Source organism: Sceloporus occidentalis, unplaced genomic scaffold (genome assembly GCF_023333645.1).
Source record: "Sceloporus occidentalis isolate IW3139 unplaced genomic scaffold, rSceOcc1.0.p SCAF_8, whole genome shotgun sequence".
Classification (NCBI taxonomy): Eukaryota; Metazoa; Chordata; class Lepidosauria; order Squamata; family Phrynosomatidae; genus Sceloporus; species Sceloporus occidentalis.
Genome location: NW_028316988.1, coordinates 22,969,857 through 22,990,858, shown reverse-complemented (window position 1 = coordinate 22,990,858; position 21,002 = coordinate 22,969,857). Strand labels below are relative to the sequence as shown.

The 21,002-nt window shown below is 52.7% G+C and overlaps 1 protein-coding gene across 1 annotated transcript in view; it reads right to left on the bottom strand.

Annotated features, from left to right (window-relative positions):
- Positions 1 to 14,502: 14,502 nt before the first annotated feature.
- The window catches only part of LOC149308216 (signal peptide peptidase-like 2B), a 15,282-nt gene continuing 8,782 nt past the window's right edge, over positions 14,503 to 21,002 (bottom strand). The window contains exons 4-15 of the mRNA XM_089535345.1: positions 20,883 to 20,972; positions 19,472 to 19,611; positions 19,071 to 19,213; positions 18,575 to 18,671; positions 18,221 to 18,337; positions 17,757 to 17,838; positions 17,447 to 17,521; positions 17,041 to 17,103; positions 16,399 to 16,498; positions 16,158 to 16,235; positions 15,654 to 15,885; positions 14,503 to 14,585 (exon numbers count right to left, since the gene is read on the bottom strand). Coding sequence (XP_089391471.1) covers positions 15,704 to 15,885; positions 16,158 to 16,235; positions 16,399 to 16,498; positions 17,041 to 17,103; positions 17,447 to 17,521; positions 17,757 to 17,838; positions 18,221 to 18,337; positions 18,575 to 18,671; positions 19,071 to 19,213; positions 19,472 to 19,611; positions 20,883 to 20,972 — 1,167 coding nt within the window. The 3' untranslated portion in view covers positions 14,503 to 14,585; positions 15,654 to 15,703. The remainder of the gene's footprint in view (positions 14,586 to 15,653; positions 15,886 to 16,157; positions 16,236 to 16,398; positions 16,499 to 17,040; positions 17,104 to 17,446; positions 17,522 to 17,756; positions 17,839 to 18,220; positions 18,338 to 18,574; positions 18,672 to 19,070; positions 19,214 to 19,471; positions 19,612 to 20,882; positions 20,973 to 21,002) is intronic.

Sequence of the window (21,002 nt, the reverse complement as noted above, 5' to 3'; positions counted from 1 at the left end):
GCAGCTGTGACCAGTGTCTGAGGCTGAAGGGGGCGCATACAGGACTGGGGTGATCCCTGATCCTGCATATGGCCAGTCATTGCCACAAGCTTTCTTCCCAAGGGAAGAAACTAAGACTGTGCAGACTTTGGAACTCTGAAGCCAAACCTTGATGAATGCGCTGCAACATGCTTCTGGCTAAGAACTACATTTTCTCAACCGTATTTTCTGGACTGCAATGGAAAAATCCAAATCCACTCCCTTCTCTTCCTCCCCATTTGCCCTGGCAGAGACAGAGGCATCCTGGCAGTGACTTTTCCATGGCTGCCCCTTGCTTGAAAAGAATCCAAGCGCATCGTCCAAGTTCTGGCTTGGGCAGACCACAGTGTAAGAGATGTGCCACCTGTGCCAGGACCTCCACTACAATGCCAACACCCCCTTCCTGTAAAGGAGGAAGGGACCCACCACACGCTTCTTCATCGGAGCCATCGGCACAGTCCTTCCAGTCATTGCATTCCGCATTCACCGTCAGGACGCACTGGCCGCTGCGGCAGACAAAGGCCTTCCCAGGGCATCTTCCTACAGGCACAAGAGTAGAGGCAGTGGGAAGATGGAGCCCAAAGCTCTTTCCTCACCTCCCTCTCATGAGTGAAGCTGAAATTCTCAAGATGGACTGGCCATTTGGTGTCTCAGCCCCATTGGGGGGAGTGGTCTGGAGCAGGAAAGACCCCCCCCCCGTGTTGGTCACCTGGAGCAACAGGACCAGTGAGGAGCCACAGGCGGACCTTTGCCTGGGATGGAGGCAGGGGTCACCCAGTGCCCTACCTGACTTCAGGGTCATCCCGGAGGAAGGGAAGCTGGTGCTTGACCCTGGGGGGGAAAGGGGGAAAGAAGAAGAAAAAAGTGTGTGTGTGTGTGTGTGTGTGTGTGTGTGTGTGTGTGTGTGTGTGTACACACGCAACAGCCAATATTTCCTGCTGCAGGCTGGCAATATGGTGCCGCTTCATCTCTGCCCAGTGCCCTAAAAGTACCCACAAGTTCTATTCACTCATGCAGGTGTGCTCTCTCTCACACACACACACACAAAAAGAGCCAGGCCCTCCACCAGCCTTTTGCTCCAAATGCTCCCCTTCACACAACTGCAAGCTGCCTCATAGTCAACTCCCCTTCCCAGACACCCCCATCCAAGCTGACTTTGTTCCATGACTTTTGACCTCCTCACTTTCTCAATGCCCAGAAGTGGACTGGAGTCAAACCTAGCACTTCCTGCAGAGGACCACTGAGAGGAAAGGTTGCCTAGTGGCTGAAGTGGGGCAGCCCCAGTTGAACTACACCTCAGACATGATGGGATTTTCAGCTAGCTTGTAGCCTAACCTACATTGCAGAGTGTTTGGGAGGATGAAGAAACCGCACAACCTGCCCAACTTCCTACCGCCCCAAGGTCGAGGTGGGGTCCCTGGGTACCTGCAAGGGAGGCTGAAGAGAGGGTCCCGTAGGTGGGCAGCGTGATCCCCTTGTCACTCAGGGACATCACCAGCCCCTGTCTCAGTGCCTCCTCCTCCAGGCTGGGGCTGAGGGGACCAGTGGAGAACCAAAGGCGGAAGCGGACAAGGATGATGGTGCCATTGCCCTTCCTGAAGATGAGAGGAGAAGGACTCGATGATGCCACAGACAGACCCCTCAGACTATGCTCTTGTGAGGGGAAGGGGAAGGGAGGAGATGAGCCCCGGCTGGGCCACCTACCTATACTGCAAGATGGTGCACCGGGAGCAGCTGCCACCCAGGGAAGAGTTCTGGAAGCTTCCTTTAAACTGAGGGGCAAAAACAGAGTGCTGGGTGGGGAGAAAGCCAGCCCCCAGCCCAAGGAGAGAAGAGGGATGAGGGCCACGTTGGCCCCCTATTATAGCCATGGTTATTTCATTTTGGCATGGGGTGCATGTGGGACATGGGGAGAGAGACCGTGGCTGCATTGATCTTGCTTTCAGCGCGCACAGAGGAGAGGCCGCCTCTCCATGTCCGTGAGACAGCGGACCCTCCCCAGATGCACAGGATCCCACCTTCCCTCCAAAAGTATGGGAGGAGGCTGGGAGTATCCCCTTCTGGTTCTCTACATCCGCAAGGGCTAGACTCACCAGTCTCTCCAGGACTGGGGTCAATGTGCGGTGGAAATCCGAACTGGGGCACTGGAGGCTGCTCTGGTAGGGGATTCCATGCAGCTCCACCAGGTGCTCAAAGAGGAACTCCTGCTTGGCCAAGGAAGCTGTGGAGAAAGGAGGGAAGGAGGGCACTCTGGTTGGGGTGGCACTTCCCATTGGGGACAGACCTGGATCAGGTCTCTTCCGTACAGCCATGCCTCCCTCCTCTGGTATGGCACTCGGTAGAACAGGGTTCTTTACACTGGTGTTTAGCAGGGGAAGCCCAGTTTTGTTCAGTGCCTCCTTAAGACTTCTCAGTATGGATACTGAAGGACCTACTGCAGTCACCTGCAACACTGGTGGGATGTTTGTCTTCTTGCCAACAGCTGTGGGGAACTTCACCTGCACCAAGTGCAAGTTGTTAGCCCTCTTAGAAGAGAAAGTACAGCAGCTGGAGGCCCAGGTAGCTACACTTCAGCATCATAGGGAGCAAGAGGTTTTCCTGACCAGAACGGACCAGACGGTCCTGGACGGGAAACACACAGAGGAAGTTGCTGGGGAGGAGGAGGTCACCTCACATACAAAAGAAGTAAATAGTTGGAGGAAGGTCACACACAGAAATAGGGAAACCAGGGAACGTTCTGTGAGCTTGCAGCTACAGAATCTATTTGAACCTCTCTCTATTATCAAGGTTGATGAGGAACAGCAGCAGGGACAGAGCAGGGGATCTTGAGAGTACCACCAAAGGGAACAGCCGCTGCTAAGCCTCGGAGGAGGTGTGTGGTGGTCATGGAGGACTCCTTGCTGAGAGGCACTGAACCAGTGGTTTGTGGGCCCGACAAGATGTCTCAGGAGGTGTGCTGTCTCCTTGGGGCAAAGATATGTGATGTGACAGAGAGGCTAACAAGACTTGTCAAGCCTACTGACCATCACCCCTTTCTTTTGGTTCATGTGGGAACCAATGATACTGCAAGCCACAGCCTTCAGAATATCATAAGGGATTATGAGGCTTTGGGTAGGAAGATGAAAGAGATGGATGCACAGGTTGTCATCTCATCTCTTCTCCCAGTCGAAGGGCATGGTCCAGGAAGGGAGAGGAAAATAGCAGAGGTGAATAACTAGCTCCACAGATGGTGCTGGCAAGAACGATTTGGATTTTTGGATCATGGTCTTAGGTTCCATGAGGAAGGACTTCTGGCAAGAGATGGGTTGCATCTCACGCCAGTTGGCAAAAACGTTTTTGCCAAGTCTCAAAAATTGATCAGGAGGGCTTTAAACTGAGGTATGTGGGGGAGGGAGACAGTATTCTGGATGGCAAAGGGCTGCAGATAATAGGCAAACTGTCATAGAGGGAACAAGACAAACAGAGCAAGGACCCAAAAGTGGGAGGCAAAAAAACTTGCTCAGGCAGCAAGTAGGGGGGACCCATGGTCTTCGATGTCTCTACACTAATGCACAGAGCATGGGGAATAAGCAAGATGAGCGTTCCCAGGGAGTCTGTGATTGTGTCCTGGTTGTTCAGATGCTTAACTCAATAGTGGATATTGCTGTTTTAACTTGTTTCATATGATGTTTTTAATCTGTTGCTTTGACTTTTAGATTGTACGCCACAGTCAGGCTTTTATATTCTTGATTTTACTTGGTTTTGTACAGCACCGTGTAAAGTTACGGAGCTTTATAAATAAAGTTAATAATAATAATAATAATAATAATAATAATAATAAACTAGCCCAACAAAGCAAATATGATATAACAGGCATCACTGAAACCTGGTGGGATGAGTCTCATGATTGGAATGTAGGAATAGAGGGGTATAACCTCTTTAAGAGAAATAGGCCAAACAGGAAAGGAGGAGGAATAGCCTTATATGTCAGGGACATTTACACCAGTGAAGAGATCTAGGACATCAATCTTGGAAGCCAGGTGAAGAACATCTGGATAAAAATTAAAGGGGAGGGAAACAACAGGGATGTTACGGTGAGAGTCTACTACAAACCCCCAAGTCAGATGGAGGAATTGGATGATGTCTTTCTAGAACAGATGACCACACACTCCGAAAGGAGAGATGTAGTAGTGATGGGTGACTTCAACTATCCTGATATTTGCTGGAAGTCAAACTTAGCCAAATCCTCAAGGTCTAGCAAATTTTTCACTTGCCTTGGAGACAGTTTCATTGTCCAAAAGGTGGAAGAGGCAACAAGGGGATCAGCTATTTTAGATCTGATCCTAACCAACAAGGATGACTTGGTTAATAGGGTGCAAGTGGTGGGATCATTAGGTGGAAGTGACCATGTTCTCCTGGAGTTTGTTATACAATGGAGAGGAGAAGCCAGGCATATTCAGACATGCATTCTAGACTTTAGGAAAGCTAATTTTAGTAAACTTAGAGAAATGCTGGGGGTGACCCCATGGTCAGGAATACTAAAAGAGAAGGGAGTTCAAGATGGATGGGAGTTTCTCAAAAGGGAGATACTGAAGGCACAATTTCAAACAGTTCCAACGAGGAGGAAAAATGGGAGATGTATCAAGAAACCAGGATGGATAAGAAACTTTCAACTGAGCTAAGTTTTAAACAGAACATGTATAAGAAATGGAAAAATGGGGAAATCACCAAAGAGGAATTCAAACAAATATCGAGCATGTGTGGGGGTAAAGTCAGAAAAGCTAAAGCACAGAATGAACTCATGCTTGCTAGAGAGGTTAAGAACAACAAAAAGGGCTTTTTTTGGATATGTCTGCAGCAAAAGGAAGAAGAAGGAAATGGTAGGGCCACTGTGTGGAGAAGATGGCAAAATGCTAACAGAAGACAGAGAAAAGGCAGAATTACTCAACACCTTCTTTGCCTCGGTCTTCTCAGAAATGGAAAAGGGTGCTCAACATGAGGATAATGGAACAGAGTAAAGAACAGGGGAATTTCAGCACAGAATAAGTAAAGAGTTAGTACAGGAATACCTTGTTAACCTAAACGAATATAAGTCTCCAGGACCAGATGAGCTACATCCAAGGGTATTAAAAGAACTGGCAAATGTAATATCGGAGCCATTGGCAATAATCTTTGAGAACTCCCGGAGAACAGAGAAGTCCCAGAAGACAGGAGGAGGGCAAACGTTGTCCCCATCTTCAAAAAGGGGAAGAAAGAGGATCCCAACAATTATCGTCCAGTTAGTCTGACATCAATACCAGGAAAGATTCTAGAGCAGATCATTAAACAGAGAGTCTGTGACCATCTAGAAGGCAATGCCATAATCACAAAAAGCCAACACGGGTTTCAGAGAAAGAAGTCATGCCAGACAAATCTAGTCTCATTTTTTGATAAAATTACCGTCTTGTTAGATGAAGGGAATGCTGTGGATATAGTATATCTTGATTTCAGTAAGGCTTTTGACAGGGTTCCCCATGACATTCTTGCAAACAAGCTTGTAAAATGGGGACTAGACAAGGCAACTGTTACATGGATTTGTAATTGGTTGACTGGCTGAACCCAAAGGGTACTCAACAATGGCACCTTTTCATCTGTGGGGTGTCCAGTGGGGCTTTGTCTTGGGTCCAGTGCTATTCAACATCTTTATCAATGACTTGGATGACAGAATTGGGGGCATACACATCAAATTTGCAGATGACACCAAATTAGGAGGAGTAACTAATACTCCAGAGGACAGGATCAAAATTCAAATGATCTGAATAGACTAGAAAGCTGGGCCAAAGCTAACAAAATTAATTTCAATGGGGAGAAATGTAAAGTACTGCATTTAGGGTGAAAAAATGAAATGCACAGATATAGGATGGGGGACACCTGGCTGAATGAGAGACTTATAAGTGTGAAAGGGATCTGGGAGTCCAAGTAGACCAAAAGTTGAACATGAGTCAACAGTGCGATGCAGTAGCTAAAAAGGCCAATGCGATTTTAGGCTGCATCAATAGAACTATAGTGCCTAGATCAAGGGAAGTAACAGTGCCACTATATTCTGCTCTAGTCAGGCCCCACCTGGAATATTGTGTCCAGTTCTGGGCACCACAATTCAAAAAGGATGTTGAGAAACTGGAGTGTGTCCACAGGAGGGCGACTAAAATGGTAAAGGGTCTGGAAACCATGCCCTATGAGGAACGACTTAGGGAGCTGGGGATGTTTAGCCTGGAGAAGAGAAGGTTAAGGGGTGATATAATAGCCCTGTTTAAATATTTGAAGGGATGTCATGTTGAGGAGAAATAAATCTTGTTTTCTGCTGCTCCAGAGACTAGGACCTGGAACAATGGATGCAAGCTACAGGAAAAGAGATTCCACCTCAACATTAGGAGGAACTTCCTGACAGTAAGGGCTGTCCGACAGTGGAATAAATTCCTTCCTTGGAGAGTAGTGGAGTCTCCTTCCTTAGAGGTCTTTAAACAGAGGCTGGATGGCCATCTGTCGGGGATGCTTTGATTTAGATTTCCTGCATGGCAGGGGTTGGACTGGATGACCCTTGCGTTCTCTTCCAACTCTACGATTCTAGGATTCTAGTTCAGCGTTGCCTTCTTCTATTTATGGGGCTGCGAGGTGTTCCTGGGAAGGAAGGGAAGGAAGGAGGAGCGAGCCAGGTTCCCTTCCCAGCCAATGAACTCACCCATGAGGATTCCGCCACATCCTGCCATGGCAGCGCTCACTAGGACCGTCACTGCTGCCACCCAGGCACAGGTACCACCGCGGCATCCCTCTTTGGGCACCACCTTCTCCCCCTCCAGCCTCAGTTTGACTGCTTCTGCTGATGGCTCCATAATTCTCCCTTCCAGGCCTAAAGAAAAGCAAAAGAAAGACTGAACCTCAGGCAGATTGAAAGGTGGGGTGGCAGGTAGGTGGGTGGGATTCCCCTCCAAAAGGACAAAGAGGGGAATCTTGTATGTGTCAGTGTTTCACCAATTGACCCTTCCTTGCAAAGTTAAAACACATAGAGGGTTATATGTCAACCAAAATATGCCCAGGTGGTAAAATGTTTTCCCTTTTCCAGAACTCTTCACCAGGTGAGGGGCCAGAAAATCAAAACGAGTGGGAAGAAAAGACAGTGAAGAGTCCCCACAGGTAGGCTAGTGTCTGTGGCCAGAAGGGCAGCAATGAAACTCAGTCCTAAGAGGGAGGCAGCAGAAGGAAGCCGGTACCAATGCCAAGCAGGGGAGTTAATGGAGATGCAGCGCTGCCCCATTTAACTCTGAATGAAGAGGCCAGAATGACATTCTGCCTGGTGCCAACTGACATTCCCATCCAGTCCCAGAGGAGCCCAAAGCGTCCGGCAGTGGCGGCGCTATCCACGATCCATCTTGGAAACAGGATCTCCTGCTGAGGGACAAAGAGGCTGTGGGGCAAGTTTCCCCGTTCCCTCCCCACCAAGGCCAGGGCAATGCTGCCTTCTGCTGCCCCAAAGAAAAGGCCTTTGAGGACACGAAAAAAGTGAGGTTCCTAGGAAAGTGGCCAGGGAACCTAGAGCAGCTAGCTCTTGCGGTGTCCCCATAAAGCCCCTGGGGGACAGGTGGCTCTACATGGTGGTGGTGGTCATCCATGCCCACTCTCAGCCGCTGTCCGGGGAGAGGCCTTGACGACAATGCCAAGGCTGATAGATATCACTTTATGCCCCTGCCTTCCTGGGTTGCATCTCAATCAGGCACCTGCCCTCCTTCCCACCTGCCACAACCTGCCATCTCTGGCCCCTGCTGTGTCTTGCAGCTGTTCTCAATGGAGCCCCACGTTCCTTCCCTAGAGGACCCAAGGGCCTCCGAGTCCTTTGGGGTGTTGAGCTTCCAGGGGCCACAGAGGGCTCAGCGGCTGGACCCGCACCCCCTTGTATCCAGAAGACTTGCCTGCTTGTCCCGCTGCCACTTGGCGGGAACGGTTGCCGCATCCCCCTCAGGCTCCTCTCTGCTGTGGCCTCTGAGCTCAGTTTCGGCAGCAAGGGAGCCTTTTGTTGGGATGGAAAGGTGAAAAGAGGAGGAGGAGGGCAGGAGCCGCCTGGCCAGGATCCAGCTCTGCTGGGAGGGGAGGGCAGAGCCAGGCAGGCATCCCAGTTGTGCCAGGCCAGCAGGGCTTGTCCTGGCCATGCGGGGACAGATGCCCATACTATTATGGTGATGGGCTTTTGGGTCTACACTCTTGCTCAGTGTGCTCCTCCTCTTCTAGCAAGAAACTGATGCTCCTGCTGTCCACGTTTAAAGCCCTCCATGGACTGGCCCCTCCCTACTTATCAGACCTTCTTTCTCCTCACCTTTCCACTCGGGCCCTCCGTTCTAGTAGTCAAGGTCTGCTGTCTTAGCCCAGGATTTCCTCTGCCCCATCCCAGATTCGCCCCTTTTCACTCGCTGCCCCTCACTCCTGGAACCTTCTTCCCCCACAAGCAAGAGCCATCACTTCTTTTACCAGCTTCAAAACGCAGTTGAAAACCATCCTGTTCAGAGAAGCGTTCCCAGGCATTGCATAATTGTCGCTTACTATTTGATGTTCTTGTGGTGCCTGTTTATTGAACCATTTCCTGTATTGCTATGTACTGTATATGTATTATCCTACTTGAGAGTATGTATTTTCCCTGGAAAATGATTAACCATCTATTATGAAGCCTCCCCCTCCCTCCAGTCCATCTGCCTTGGTCCAGGCCTTGGAGGTAGAGAGGAACTGCTGGACCTCTTACCCTTTCCCTCCACCACTCCCTTCTCCTTCTGTGTCATGTCTTTTTAGATTATAAGCTCGAGGGCAGGGAATCGTCTAACTAAAAGATTGTATGTACAGCGCTGTGTAAATTTACAGCGCTTCATAAATAAAGGTTAATAATAATAATAATAAATGCCAAGGAAGTTTGCTCCCAGGGCCTTCAGACCAGGGATTGCCTCAGGTCCAACCAGTGGGTTTCTAGTGCTGAGCAGGAATTCGAACCCTAGTCTGCCACAGTTCCAGTCTAATTCTCAAACCAATACTCTACACTACTTCTGAGAATGTCTGCCGCTGCCTACCTACAAGGCTGAGAGTGGGTCTTCCCCAGAGTCACTTGGGGGCCCAGGCCAACACTCAAACCAGGGCACTGCATCAGCTCCCTGCACCAGAGTTATGGACCCACATCCCCTTGCATGCTCACCTGACCCTCCTTCCGCGCCAGCCTCTGTGGGGCTCTCCTCCATGAATTGGCACCTCAGCTGTGGGGTCCAAAGTGCTGCCAGCCCTCCTCCGCAGCCCTTTGGGTTTAAGGGGTCCTGGAAGAAGGGAGAAAGGTGAGAGAGGTGACTGAGGGGAGCCATTCTACTTTCTGGGGACCCCCCTCATATCAGACCCAGCTGCTGTCGCTAACTCCTGGGGATTGTGGGAGCTGTGGTTTAGTGGCACCTGTCCTTTAGCAGATGGATGCTCTGGCACCCCTTGTTTGGGTCAATGGAGAGTGGCCAGAGGCTGGCCAGTGAGAGGCAACATGAAGCAACCCCTAGGCCTGCCTGCCCACACAAAAGGTCCCCAGCAGATGAAGGAGCATGTGGGCAAGAGCAAGAATAGCAATGGAGGTGGCAATGGGCACCGGAAGAGAAGCAGCAAGGAAGAAGTGCCAAACGGCAGAGACTCCAGGGGGCAAGACGGCCGGAAGGGTCTGAAAGGATCCCCCCCAGGTCTGGCTGGAGACCCCCACCTGCCTGCTTTGCCCTCTAGATCTTTGGCAGGAGAAGTTTTGCAGCCCAAGACAGCAAGAGAAAGAGATTTTTGAGTCAGGCCCCCTCCCTCCTTCCCGAGGTCCCCCTTTGGCCCCCTTGCAAGAAGCCCCGTCTCCTTCTGTTCCCACCCTGCCAGGGGGACTTGGGGCGAGTTTCAGGCTAAGAAAAACAAACCCAAAAGGGTGGAGGGAGGAGGCCTGAGTGGCTGCCAAGGCTGCCAAACCCAGGACAGAGCCGCCTTCTGTGCCGCCCATCGTCCCAGATGAGCACAAGAGATCATTGTCACCGGTGGCCTTTGATTCCCTCTTGTGCTGCTGCCCCAGGATGGAGGCAGGAGGGAGGCTGAGGCCGCCTTTCATCTGGCCAGAGGGAAGGGGACTTAGGCCCTCTCTGCCAGAATTGGCCCTGGACCAGTGGCCAGGATGGCCACCACCCGCCTGTGTCCATTTCAGGGCCCTGCAAAGCCCCATATCAGGAGATGGGCAGCACTGGAGGGTCCTGCAGGTAGCAAGGGCTATCAAGGAGTAACAGCAGCAGCCTTTTGCCCTGCCCAATGCAGGCAACTCTTTGCCATTTCCCCCACCTTGCAAGAGAGCCATAGGGTGTTTTCCCCTTCTCCCACCCCACAACCATTTTCTCTCTCCTGTCCTGGTGAAACTGCCCCACTCCCGCCAATTCCCTCCTCACCTGACTCCAGCAGTGGAAAAGGCCCATGTCCGAGCACGCAGGAAGCATCGGAGCAAGGACGTGTGTCCTCCTGCAGGAGAGAAAAACAGCAGAAGCAGTGGCCACAACCACGAGGTTAGCCTGGCCCAGAAGAGCTCACTCCCTGGTCTGTCCTTCCACCCTGCACCCAGCCCAGGCCCAGAGCTATACCGCCCCCCCTCGCTGATGAGGCCTGCCCATCACCCATCTCACTCTTTGACTTCTTTGTGGGCAAAGGTGGCCACTGCCCACAAAGAGCCCTGCTGACAAGGCCAAGTGCAGCTGAAGGCGGCCCAAGAGAGAGACAGCCAGGAGGAGACTCAGCCACGGCAGGATGCTGGGACCACAAGTGAGCATCTAGACACGTGTCCGCCATCACGGCTGGAGGGAGACGCTTTGCTCCTGGGTCTTGATGGTGTTGGTGATGGGGGGGTGAGAGGACTAGCCTCCTCTCTGTGTGACTGGCTGGCTGGCTAGCAAAGAGTGCCCCAGTAGCCCTCCTGGACCAGCTCTCCTCCAGGGGGCAACATGTGCTTCTGGCTGCACCACTGGAGGCAGCAGGTGTGAGTTGACCCCTAAGGTGGGGCATGGCCTTCTCAGCCCAGCGGTCTCCTTGAAAGTTTTGCAGTCCTCTTTCCTCCCAGATTGGTCTTTCTGGTTCCTGAGAGCTTCTGTACATGTGTGCGCGTACACACACACACTCCACAGAGCAAGTGTGCCAGCCAATTCTCAGCATCCCTCTCAGAAGCCAGCTGTAACCAGAGAAGCCACCGGCTGAGCTGCAGACAGGCCTCTCCGCTCTGCCCTGGGCAGCATCTGTGAGAAGAGCCACAGGACAGCTTGTCCCAGGGCTGCCACACCAGAGCTGGGCACGTATGCCCCGCTTCCTTGCAGAAGGCTGCCAAAGGGTGGGGGCACAACTTATCTATCCAGGGGTCTTTACAACAACAGCAGCAGCAACAACGGTCAGTTGTTGAACCTTGAAGGACAGAGGCTGGGAGAGAGCCGGAGAGGGGCGCCTTCTGTCCTTTTGCAGTGGTCTGGCTCTGCTGCTCAGGGCCCCACAGCCCAGCCCTTCCTCAGATGAGGGGCAGCTACACCCAGCTTCAGCTCCTGGACAAAACTCAGAGAATGAGGACGTCCTCCCTGCCACAACTTCTCTCTCTTTTCTTGGAAATGTTATAATCCAGGCCATGCATAGATATGGCTATAGAATAGATGCTCACATATCAGCTTTTAAACTGTTATCCTTCCCCAAAAAGAAGCCAGGCTGCTTCACAAGAAGCAAACTGCAATTACTCCTGCAGTGGTGGTGATTTTAAGTAAGGAGAAATTAGATATGCTTGGCAGATCGCATGTATTTAACTGGAACGATTAAGCATGGCCCAAGAGGTTTAAGGCCTAAATTCCCCAGCTGGCCCTATAGCCTCTGGGAGCCTCCCACAGAAGCCCCTGCAAAGTACTTGGAGGAGACAATGGGCAGCAGAGACCCATTCCTTTTGCGGGGAGGGAGAGAGGGAGTTGAAGCAACCTGCTGGAAGCAAGAGCTGGTTCTAACACAAAATCCCAAGAACCAGAATTGGAAGAGCACGGTGGGTGCTTTCCTTCCTTCCTTCCTCCCCTCAGTAACTCCACCTCTACCTGCGGCCAGCCCTTCCTTTCTGCTGCCGGCCAGGAGGAAGAGGAGGAAGGAGATGGACACATGGATGGACGGACCTCGAGGCCCCTGGCAGATCCCCTCCCTCTCTGGGAGCAACTCCAAGGTGGAATTAAGACACATGCAAGCAGCACACGTGGGACGCCCCTCCAGAGGCCCTTATGTTTCATCAAGTTTATTGTTCAAACTGCTTTTGTAAAATAACCGTTCCATATACATTATTTATAAAATGGCTTAAATTAAGGCATAATCCTGTAGTGTCTAATAAAACAAGCATCTGTCGTTCTGCGCAAGTGAGGGTGGGGGCCAACTTGCCATCCATGCTGGTTGCCAAGGGGCCACAGCCCTTTGGATCGAGGACAGCTTCCCCTTCCACCTCTCTCTCTGCCCCACGGATCGCGAGGCCCCCAAGACCAGCGGAGGAGGAGGAGGAGGGGAAGCCACCACGTCGCCTGGCAGGAGGCCGGACCCCCGGCAGCAACTTGCCAGAAGCTGATAAGCCTTTCTACAGGTGGTGGTGGAACTACACCTCACAGTCCCCCAAAAGCAAGGAACATGGACACACAGAAACACACAACATGATCATGGAAAGACTAGCAGAAACCTGAAAAAGTTACATCTGGACAGGTTTGGGACCCCCCTGCCCACTTTCCCACCCCCAGAAACCCAAGTTAAGACTTATCGCCATTGGGTGCGGTGGGGACCTTTCACTTTTTGAGGAGCCATTTTACAAGCAGATATCAACTGAGCAACAGCCCCCACCTCTCTCTGCCCACCCCACTCCCACCCCATAACCCCAGCCCCGGAGCAAAGGGCAGCACCTCAGCTCAGCTTCTCTCTCTCTTTCTGGAGATCCTCCATCCCAGGCAGCTGGCTGGACTCTCAAGGCTCTTGGAGCATCTGCTCTGTCTTCAAAGGGGCAAAGAAAACAAACCTGCCTGGAGTTCTGGCAACCTGAGCTGAGTTACCTAAAAGACTCAGGAGACTCATTCAGAGCCATTTGTCTGGAGGGGCTTTCCACAAATGGGACGGAGACCCACACAAGGCTCCCTCACCAGAGAGGAGATGCCCTGCTGAGGACGCAAGGTCCCACAAGAGTTGGGGCCCCTCTACAGAACAGAGGCTGGTGGTGGACTCATCGCAGAGAACGGGCCGACAAAGAATTCCCAGGAAGAGCTGGGACTGCGTGGATTTGAAACACAAAACGGGTGGGAGGGAGATAGCTTCCCTTCCTCCAACCAGTTTCACCTTTCTGTTTCTGCCTTATTTCTAATGGGGAGGCGCAGGAGGAGGAAAGGGGCTCCATGGAAAAGATCCTCAGCCAAGGTCCATCTATGAAAATGATGTGACAGCCAGCCTTCCCAGCCAGGTTGGACACTCCCAGATTCCTGCCCCACCAACCGTATTGGCATCCTCTGCCTGGCACAAAGCAGAACAAACTCCACAGCAGGCAAAGAGAGCAAGAGAGAGAAAGAGAGAGCAGTTCCTTCCTGAGGCTGGCTCCTTCCTTGATATGTTTGCATCTAAAGAGGCTGATGGCAAGGAAAACAGAAGACCACTTCCCAGGAGGAGGAAGACCGAGGGTGCCTCCTCTTCCTCCTTTGAAAGAACGAAGGGACACCCTACAGCCAGAGAAGCAGAGACATCATCTTTCCTGCGCAGCCCTAGGCTAGACTAAAGCAATATCACAGCCATGTAAGCGCAAAATACTGTCTGTCTGATTTGTTTCTGTAAAAGTAGCATCGTATCACCCCAGCGTCAAGAAACAGGGAAGGAGAAAGCATCCCCTGGTCTGCCATTGGTTTTCCAGACTGCTGAAATTGTACCAGGACCCTATTCATGAAAGCACCATATTCAGGAAGGAAAAGGGGAAGAAGAGAGGGGCTTTGGGGGAAGTGCCTCAGGGTCCCTGATCCGGCCATGGAGCCTCCTGGCCTGAGAGGCTCAGAGGGCGTCTGGGCCAAATACAGCTGCCGCAAGCGAACCGACCCTCCATTTCTCTTCAGGGATGGGGGAAGAGTGGTAGGGTGAGAGAGCAAAGGGAGAAATGGAATGGGGAAATGGGGCAATCCTAGTCAGCCCGGCTCTGCACTCCTGGGGGGCTCTCGCTTCCAGAGGCATCGCGGCAGTCGCCCTTTGGGGGGCTGAGCTCTTCTATATGGGGTGGTTGTAGGGGAGCTGGGCTGGGCTCAGTCTCTGGATCCTCTGTTGCTGCAGCTGCTGGAGCTGCCTCCTCCTCCTCCTCCTCCTCCTCCTCTCTTTTTTGGCTCCAGAAAGGGGGCTGGGGGCTCCCCATTGCTCAGGAGTGTGTGAGTGGACTCTTCTGCAATAGGGGCTGGGGAGGTGGCCACCTCATCCTCTTCTTCAGGCTGAGAAGCTGCTGCTGCTGGGGAAGTCGCCTCTTTTGGGTCCGCAGGGCAGCCGATGGGGGAGATGACTAAGGGAGGCGGAGGCAGGTCTTTCTGGGAAGGGAGAACAAACCTTGTTAGGTGGGCAGTGAGGTGGAAAGAGGAAAGCAAGGGGGGCACCTTTTAGCTCAGCTCCACTTGAAACCCTGACAGGAAGAAGGGAAGGATCACCACCTTCCACTAAGAGGAGGGAAAGTAAAGCCCCTAAAGTGGTGCTGGAGCTGGTGAGGAGAATGCATCTGACCCATCTTGAGAATTAGGACCCTCTTTTGGGCTCAGAATTGTTGGCATCAACACCTCTCATGGCCCCCGCCCTCAGGCCAACCATCTTCTCTCCAAGCAAAAGACTAGCTCTGCACAGACAACCCCTCTGCCACCATCACAACCCAGCTACCAGGGTCACTTTCAGCTCAGGACAAGGACTCAAGAATTGCCCCTCTCTTTATGGGATGGGCTTTGCTTCCCCACCCAACTATACTAAAAATTAGAAGCCCAAAGCTAGCTGAGGAGGAGGGTCTCAGGGAGTAGGGTGCCCTCTTGAAGGGAACCCTCTTGGACTCCAAAAAAAGGGCAGAGCTAGAGCTGGAGGCTCAAACAGCCAGGCCCTTCCCCACCGTTCTCTCTTTAAGCAAATTAAAGCCAGCTGACCCCCAAGTGTCCTGCTTGCTGTGATGGCTGACTACCTCCCTGCCTGATAGAAAGCCAAAAAAGTAGGGAGGGAGAAGGCCAGCCACCCCCTCCTCTGACAGCTGCTCCCCAACCAATGAGGTCTAAAGGTGTCAGCTGGAAGGTGACACCCATGAGTCCTGGCCAACAGGTACTGCAGGTCCCATACTCCGCAATGAAAATCTCTAATCTCCTCTAACACCACTGTCCATCACCACATCTTGTGGCAGTGGTTTCTGTAGTCTAAACTAAACCTTTGCAGAGGTCACCTTCACTCCCGACAACACATTTTGGCCCCAAAGACTTCCACACAATTCACAGACACCCCCGCCCAAAACTTTTCAGATAAACAAGAGAGGAGGAACAGGAAGAGCAAAAGGAGGGCAGCATGCAAACCCTTCCTCAGCTCCCCCCCCCTTTTTTTTTTTGAGACTGGTGACAAGAATTTTACTCAACTTTATTTTTAGTTAGGGGCTTTTCTACTATTAGCATTTTCTCGAGGAGATTCATATCAAACTGGTATTCACCGCAAATCCGCTGCCAGTCCAGAACATAGCCAGCTCCTTGCGCCCCAGGGCCACGGCAAAGCTGGTGAGAAGAGTGCAGGGCACGAGGTAGAGCAGTGCTGGCTGGCCCTTCTGCATCAGCGCCAGCGCCACGAAGGTCACCAGGAGGCCGATGCCATAGGCTGCAGAGGAGAGAAGGGGAAAGCCAGTCAGATTCGCGGCACCAAAAGTGCTGCTTCCTACACCACGGTCTCCCATGGGGCAGCCAAGGACAGCTATGGAATCTATAGCAGGGGAAAGGGCTGCCTCATTTGGGAGCAAAAAAGCAAGGGGCAGCCAGGTCAGAGTGAGGGGGGAGAAGAGCTGGATGCCCCCCCCCCTCGTGTTGCTCTGTTTTCAGAGGCGCTCTGTGGCTGCAAACGAGGAAGAGGGCTGTGAGGAAGAATGGACATACCTATTGTGCAAGCGACAAAATACACGCGGGAGGACTGGACCTGGATGTCAAACCTGTGGCAATAGGCCACCAGCAGACCTGGAGGGAGGGAGGGAAGGAAAAAAGAGGGGGGTGAGTGAGGGAGCCCCAAACAGAAGCTCCTTCCAGACTCAGATGATGCACCCCCTTCCCTGTGAGCCAGAGCCCCTTCCCAGCATGGTCTCTGTGCTTAGAAGAAGGTGGCAGGCCCGACAAGCCCTACCTGGAACCAAGATGTCCCCAAAGCCCAGGAGGGAGAAAGGCCGGTCACAGAGTGCCAGCGGAGAGAAGTTCAGCCGGGGCACCTTCAGCACCATTGGCAGCTGGGGAAGGAAGAGTTTCTTTTTAAAAGCCCCCACCCAAAGGGCCTTTTGGGGGAGAGGGCTGGCCGTGGGCCCCTTCGTGCAAGGCCGATTGCTGGATTTAACAGAGAAGCACTTCTCTGTCTCCTTTTCTAGCCTGCCTTGGGATGGGCATGGACTATGAAGGCCAATGGGCAGGTGGGCATTTTGCCTCCTTCCTTGTGTTGCCCCCTTTCTTCTTTCTCCCCAGCCAAAACCTTCACCCAGGACTGTCTTATGGCACTAAAAGAGGAATTGTATCTGCTGCGAGGACAGAAACAGGTCACAGTATGTGTGTGGGCGGGGGGAGGGGAAAGAGTCCTGGGGTGGAGAGTCTGAGACAAGGGAAGCTAAGAAGGGTAGGCTGACCAGACTCCCCTTGGCAGCACTCCCCCCCACCCCTTTCCCCTCCAACTCAAAACCCCAGAGTGGCCCTTCTCTTGAGGGAGGTCCCTCACAGGCAGCTCTCTGGTGGAATGAAACATCCCCTGGCTCCCCAGATGCTTTCAGGCCCAAATGCTCACCTTCTCATGAGTGAGGGAGTCTGTTGGCCCAGCCGCCACCTCCACCATGATGCTCTCCCCTGTCTGGGAGAAAGAGGGGCAGGGGAAGAGCCTGAGCAAACTGGCTTCCTTCCCACATTCCATCCCCCTACCCCAAATAAAGCCTCCCTCTCTTTTAAGAGGATGATCTCTTCCCACAAACTGCTAGGACTCTTCTCCAGAGCAAGAAGGCAGAGGAGGGAAATTTGGGGCCTTGCAACTTGGAGCGCAGTGGGGTTTTAACCCCCTCTCCCCCAGCATGCTCAGTTTGCAGGTGAGTCCACACCACCCTGCAGAAGAAGAATGCCCCCTCCTGGGTCCCAATCCCCCCAGCTGGAAAACGCCTCTGACCTCCCCTCCCCTTGCTGGTCGACGGTACTTCACCCACCTTGGTTAAATAGGGGGTGATGAAAACGAAGAAGACATCGTAGACAAACAGCACCAGAAGAAGCAAAGTGCAGCCCTGGAGGAAGAAGACAATGAGGCTGGGGAGGCCTCAAAGTGGCCCCCTCCACTCAATCCCCCAGCCCCTGTCATCACAGCTAAGTCTGCAAATGTGGGACTTCCCAAAGGAAACTGCTCTCCGAAGTCCAAGAATGCTTCCAGGGAAGGAGGGAGGGTCTTCAGGCCAGGCCAATTGCTGGGCTGCATCCTCCCCCCACAACAAGGAGCCAAAGGCTACAATCCTGCAGCCTCACCTTGAATGTTGGTAGGCGGATGGTCTTTAGCATATAGAGGCAAAAGGCGATGCCCAGCGCATCTTGGAGGATCCAGGCCCACCTGGGGGAGAAAATGAAGAAAGAGCACAGAGAAAGAAGCTGGGCAGACCACCTGGGGAATTGAAGCCCAGCCCAAGATGCCCCAGGAGTGTGGGGTAGCCTTTCTCACCTTTTCCCCATTACAAAAAAGAGTGCCCTGCATCTGAGTCTCTGGAGCAGCAGATGAGCTTTGGAACAGTGGGCAACCCTGCGGTTATGTCTCTGTACTCGGTTCCCATCCAGTGGCAGTAGGAGGGGCCAAGACAGATGGGGAACCAAGGAAGTCCTCAGCTGAGGAGTCTCCTGGCCCTCCTCCTCTTCCAGAGAGGCCTCCCTACTCTCTCTCCCTCACTAAGGGGGATGAAAGGATCCCTGAAAGCATGGGAAGCTGGAGGAAAACTCACTGGTCCTCATTCCGGAACACAGCCCAGACCAGGCTGATGGCGATGCAGAAGGCAGCCAAGAGCAACATCCGGATTTGGGGGCGCTTATGGAAGTAGGGCAGGTTGTTATCCGGGACCCTGAAAGCACGAAGGATAGCATTGGGGGGGGGCCACTGGGAAGGTAACAGAACCATGGGGCAGGAGGAGGATGCCAGAGCATCCACAGGGAGGGCAGCAGAGCCCCCAAGAGTGGAAGTTGAATCCAGGTCCCCCACCTTGAAAGCTGCCCCTTCTGGTCCGGTCCCTGCCCTCTGGGCATGTCAGTCACAGTGAGCCACCTGAGAGACAACCTGAAGACTCCCAGGTACCTCCTACCTGCATTTGCCAATTGGGAACCGCCGGACAAACGGGGAGAGGCAACTGTAGAGACCGATGGAAGCCGCCAGGCAGAAAATCCCGATGATGACGTACACTGGAAGGGACAAACCAGAGGGAGGGAGCAGCCCCTCAGGAGGAGGGCACAAAAGACCCCCCCACCCCTTCTGACAGGAACTGGGAAAAGCAACTCCTTGAGATGGCTCCAGGAAAGCAGAGTCAAAATAGGCCTAAGGCCAGGGTTAAGTGACCTGATAAAACTCTACAGAGGAACAAAAAAGCAAGCTCTCAAGTAATAATTCTGACTGTCTGAGCTAATCCACCCAGATTCCTGGGGCCACAAGGTACCCTAACTCTTTATTTGAAACTATTATACTTGAGTAAGTTGGAATAGAGCTTTTCTTTTCCTCCTGAGGGAGAGATAAAAATCTTTGGCTCCAACTGGGGACTTACCCCCCACCTCTCCCCTCCAAGAAAGAGCCCTTGCTACACCTACCGAGCTGATCGTAGAAGCAGTAAAGAAGGACAAGCATTGAGCAGCACATGACCACAAAGACGCAGATCATGATGGGGGTGACATCCACTGTCTCGTCCTCCTGCTTCTCTGTCCCGTCATCCCGCTTGTGCTTCATGTAACGCCTGAAAAAGGGACCGAGGGGCGAGGTGGAAACGGGCAAGAAGGCCAGTCAGCTGCTTCCGCCTGCTATCCTGGGACAGCCAGCCAGACTACAAGGAGAAAGGACCAAGGGGCTGGCTGGCATGGAGGGAGGGGCTTTGTGGGTGTTGCACAACCCCAAAAATGGTCCCAGAGGTTTTGAAAAGCCAGGACACCCAGCAGGTTAGGACAAACTCCCTGCTACTGTTGCTCTTCCTGGCCATCAGGACAACCCAACTTACTTCTTCACATCTCTGCTTCCGGCCCAGTACCCGCCAATGGCCACCGTGCCCACAGCCATCACAAAGATGATCACCATGTTATAGTCCAAGACAGGCTCGTTGGGGGCATACATGGCCACCTTGACCGAGTGTCCAAAACTCTGGAAGGAGAGCAGGATGGATGGGAAGGGAGAAAAAAGAGATTGTTTACTGAACCCCCAAACTGTCACACTGCACACGACCAGGCTCTCCCAGCCACGGGTCTTGCTTGGCCTCGCTTGTGCTATGCCATGACATCCAGTGACTCAACGAGAAGCTCCACCTGGCTTTTGGAACCAACACCGGCACCTGACCCACAGCCTGGCACTCCTCACACAGTTGGCCCTGCTTCCATCCAAAAGGACACATGTGGAGAAAATGGTTCCACTCTGTCCCCCAAGGGCCACAAACAGGAGTTATTAGATGACAGTCTAAGTACTGCTCAGTTAGGCTGTGAAACAGTCACAAGGCTGCAGCCACTGGTTAATCAGGAAGCAGGTCTGGCGTTTCCGCTGTCAGAACCACAGATGCTGAGCACCACTTTCAGATACCAAGAGAAGAGGAGGACTCCGGGGGGAGGGGGGCTTTGGTCCCACAAAGGACGGACATGGCTCCTGGGCAGGAGGTCCAGTCAGGCTCTGTTGGTGTTTGAAAGGAGGCTGGAATGAAGAGGAGGCAGGGATGCACCTGAATGCTATAAGAGGCACTGCCCTCCGTTGGACATGGGGGCAAGGGAAAGAAGGAAAATATCCTCTGTAAATATACTGTCATCCATGCTGGGCAAAATCTCACCATTCCCCTGCTGCCACTGACTCTGCTGGTTGGTTGGAGCTGCAGTCTAAACTTTGGGAGGGCTGCATTTCACCCACTGCAGCCTGCATCAGAGGGGCCACTGGGCTTCCTTGCAGGAATGTGACCTGCTGCCTCAAAGTCCTTACTGACTGGCGCCTGCGACTCTCCAGCTGTTCAGCAAGCAGCCCTTTCCCTCTGAGGCCAGGAACCTCTGGATGCTGGCTAGCTGAGCAACTGCCTACAGCTGAAATGCCCAGGAATGTTCCCTAATACATGAGATCCTTGTCCAGAAATAAAATGCACTGCTTTCTCTGAAGGAACACGTTCTCTAAGCCACGTTTGTTGACTTAAATCATCTCAATTCTCACAAAAGCAGACCCAATGAATCCATGAAATTTCCCACTGTGTCGACTCACTATTCATAAAGTAATTTAATGGGTCTTCTCTAGTTGGGGCAAAAAGCCCATCTTAATCAACTCACCAACTAGAAGATCCAGCAGACACACCAGCACTGGCCAAAGTGGAGTGCCCTCCCCCCAGCTGGCTACTCCAAAGGACTGATCCCAAGCTAGTCCCAGGAATGGCTGGGAGCAAGGCTTACCCGGCCAATGTCCAGCATGTCAGTGTAGCTCAGCAGGGCCACAGGAATGTCGATCTCTTCATACTGACTCCAGTTACCAGCTGGGGGAACCTGGGGAAGTACAGAGAGGTGGAAAAGTTC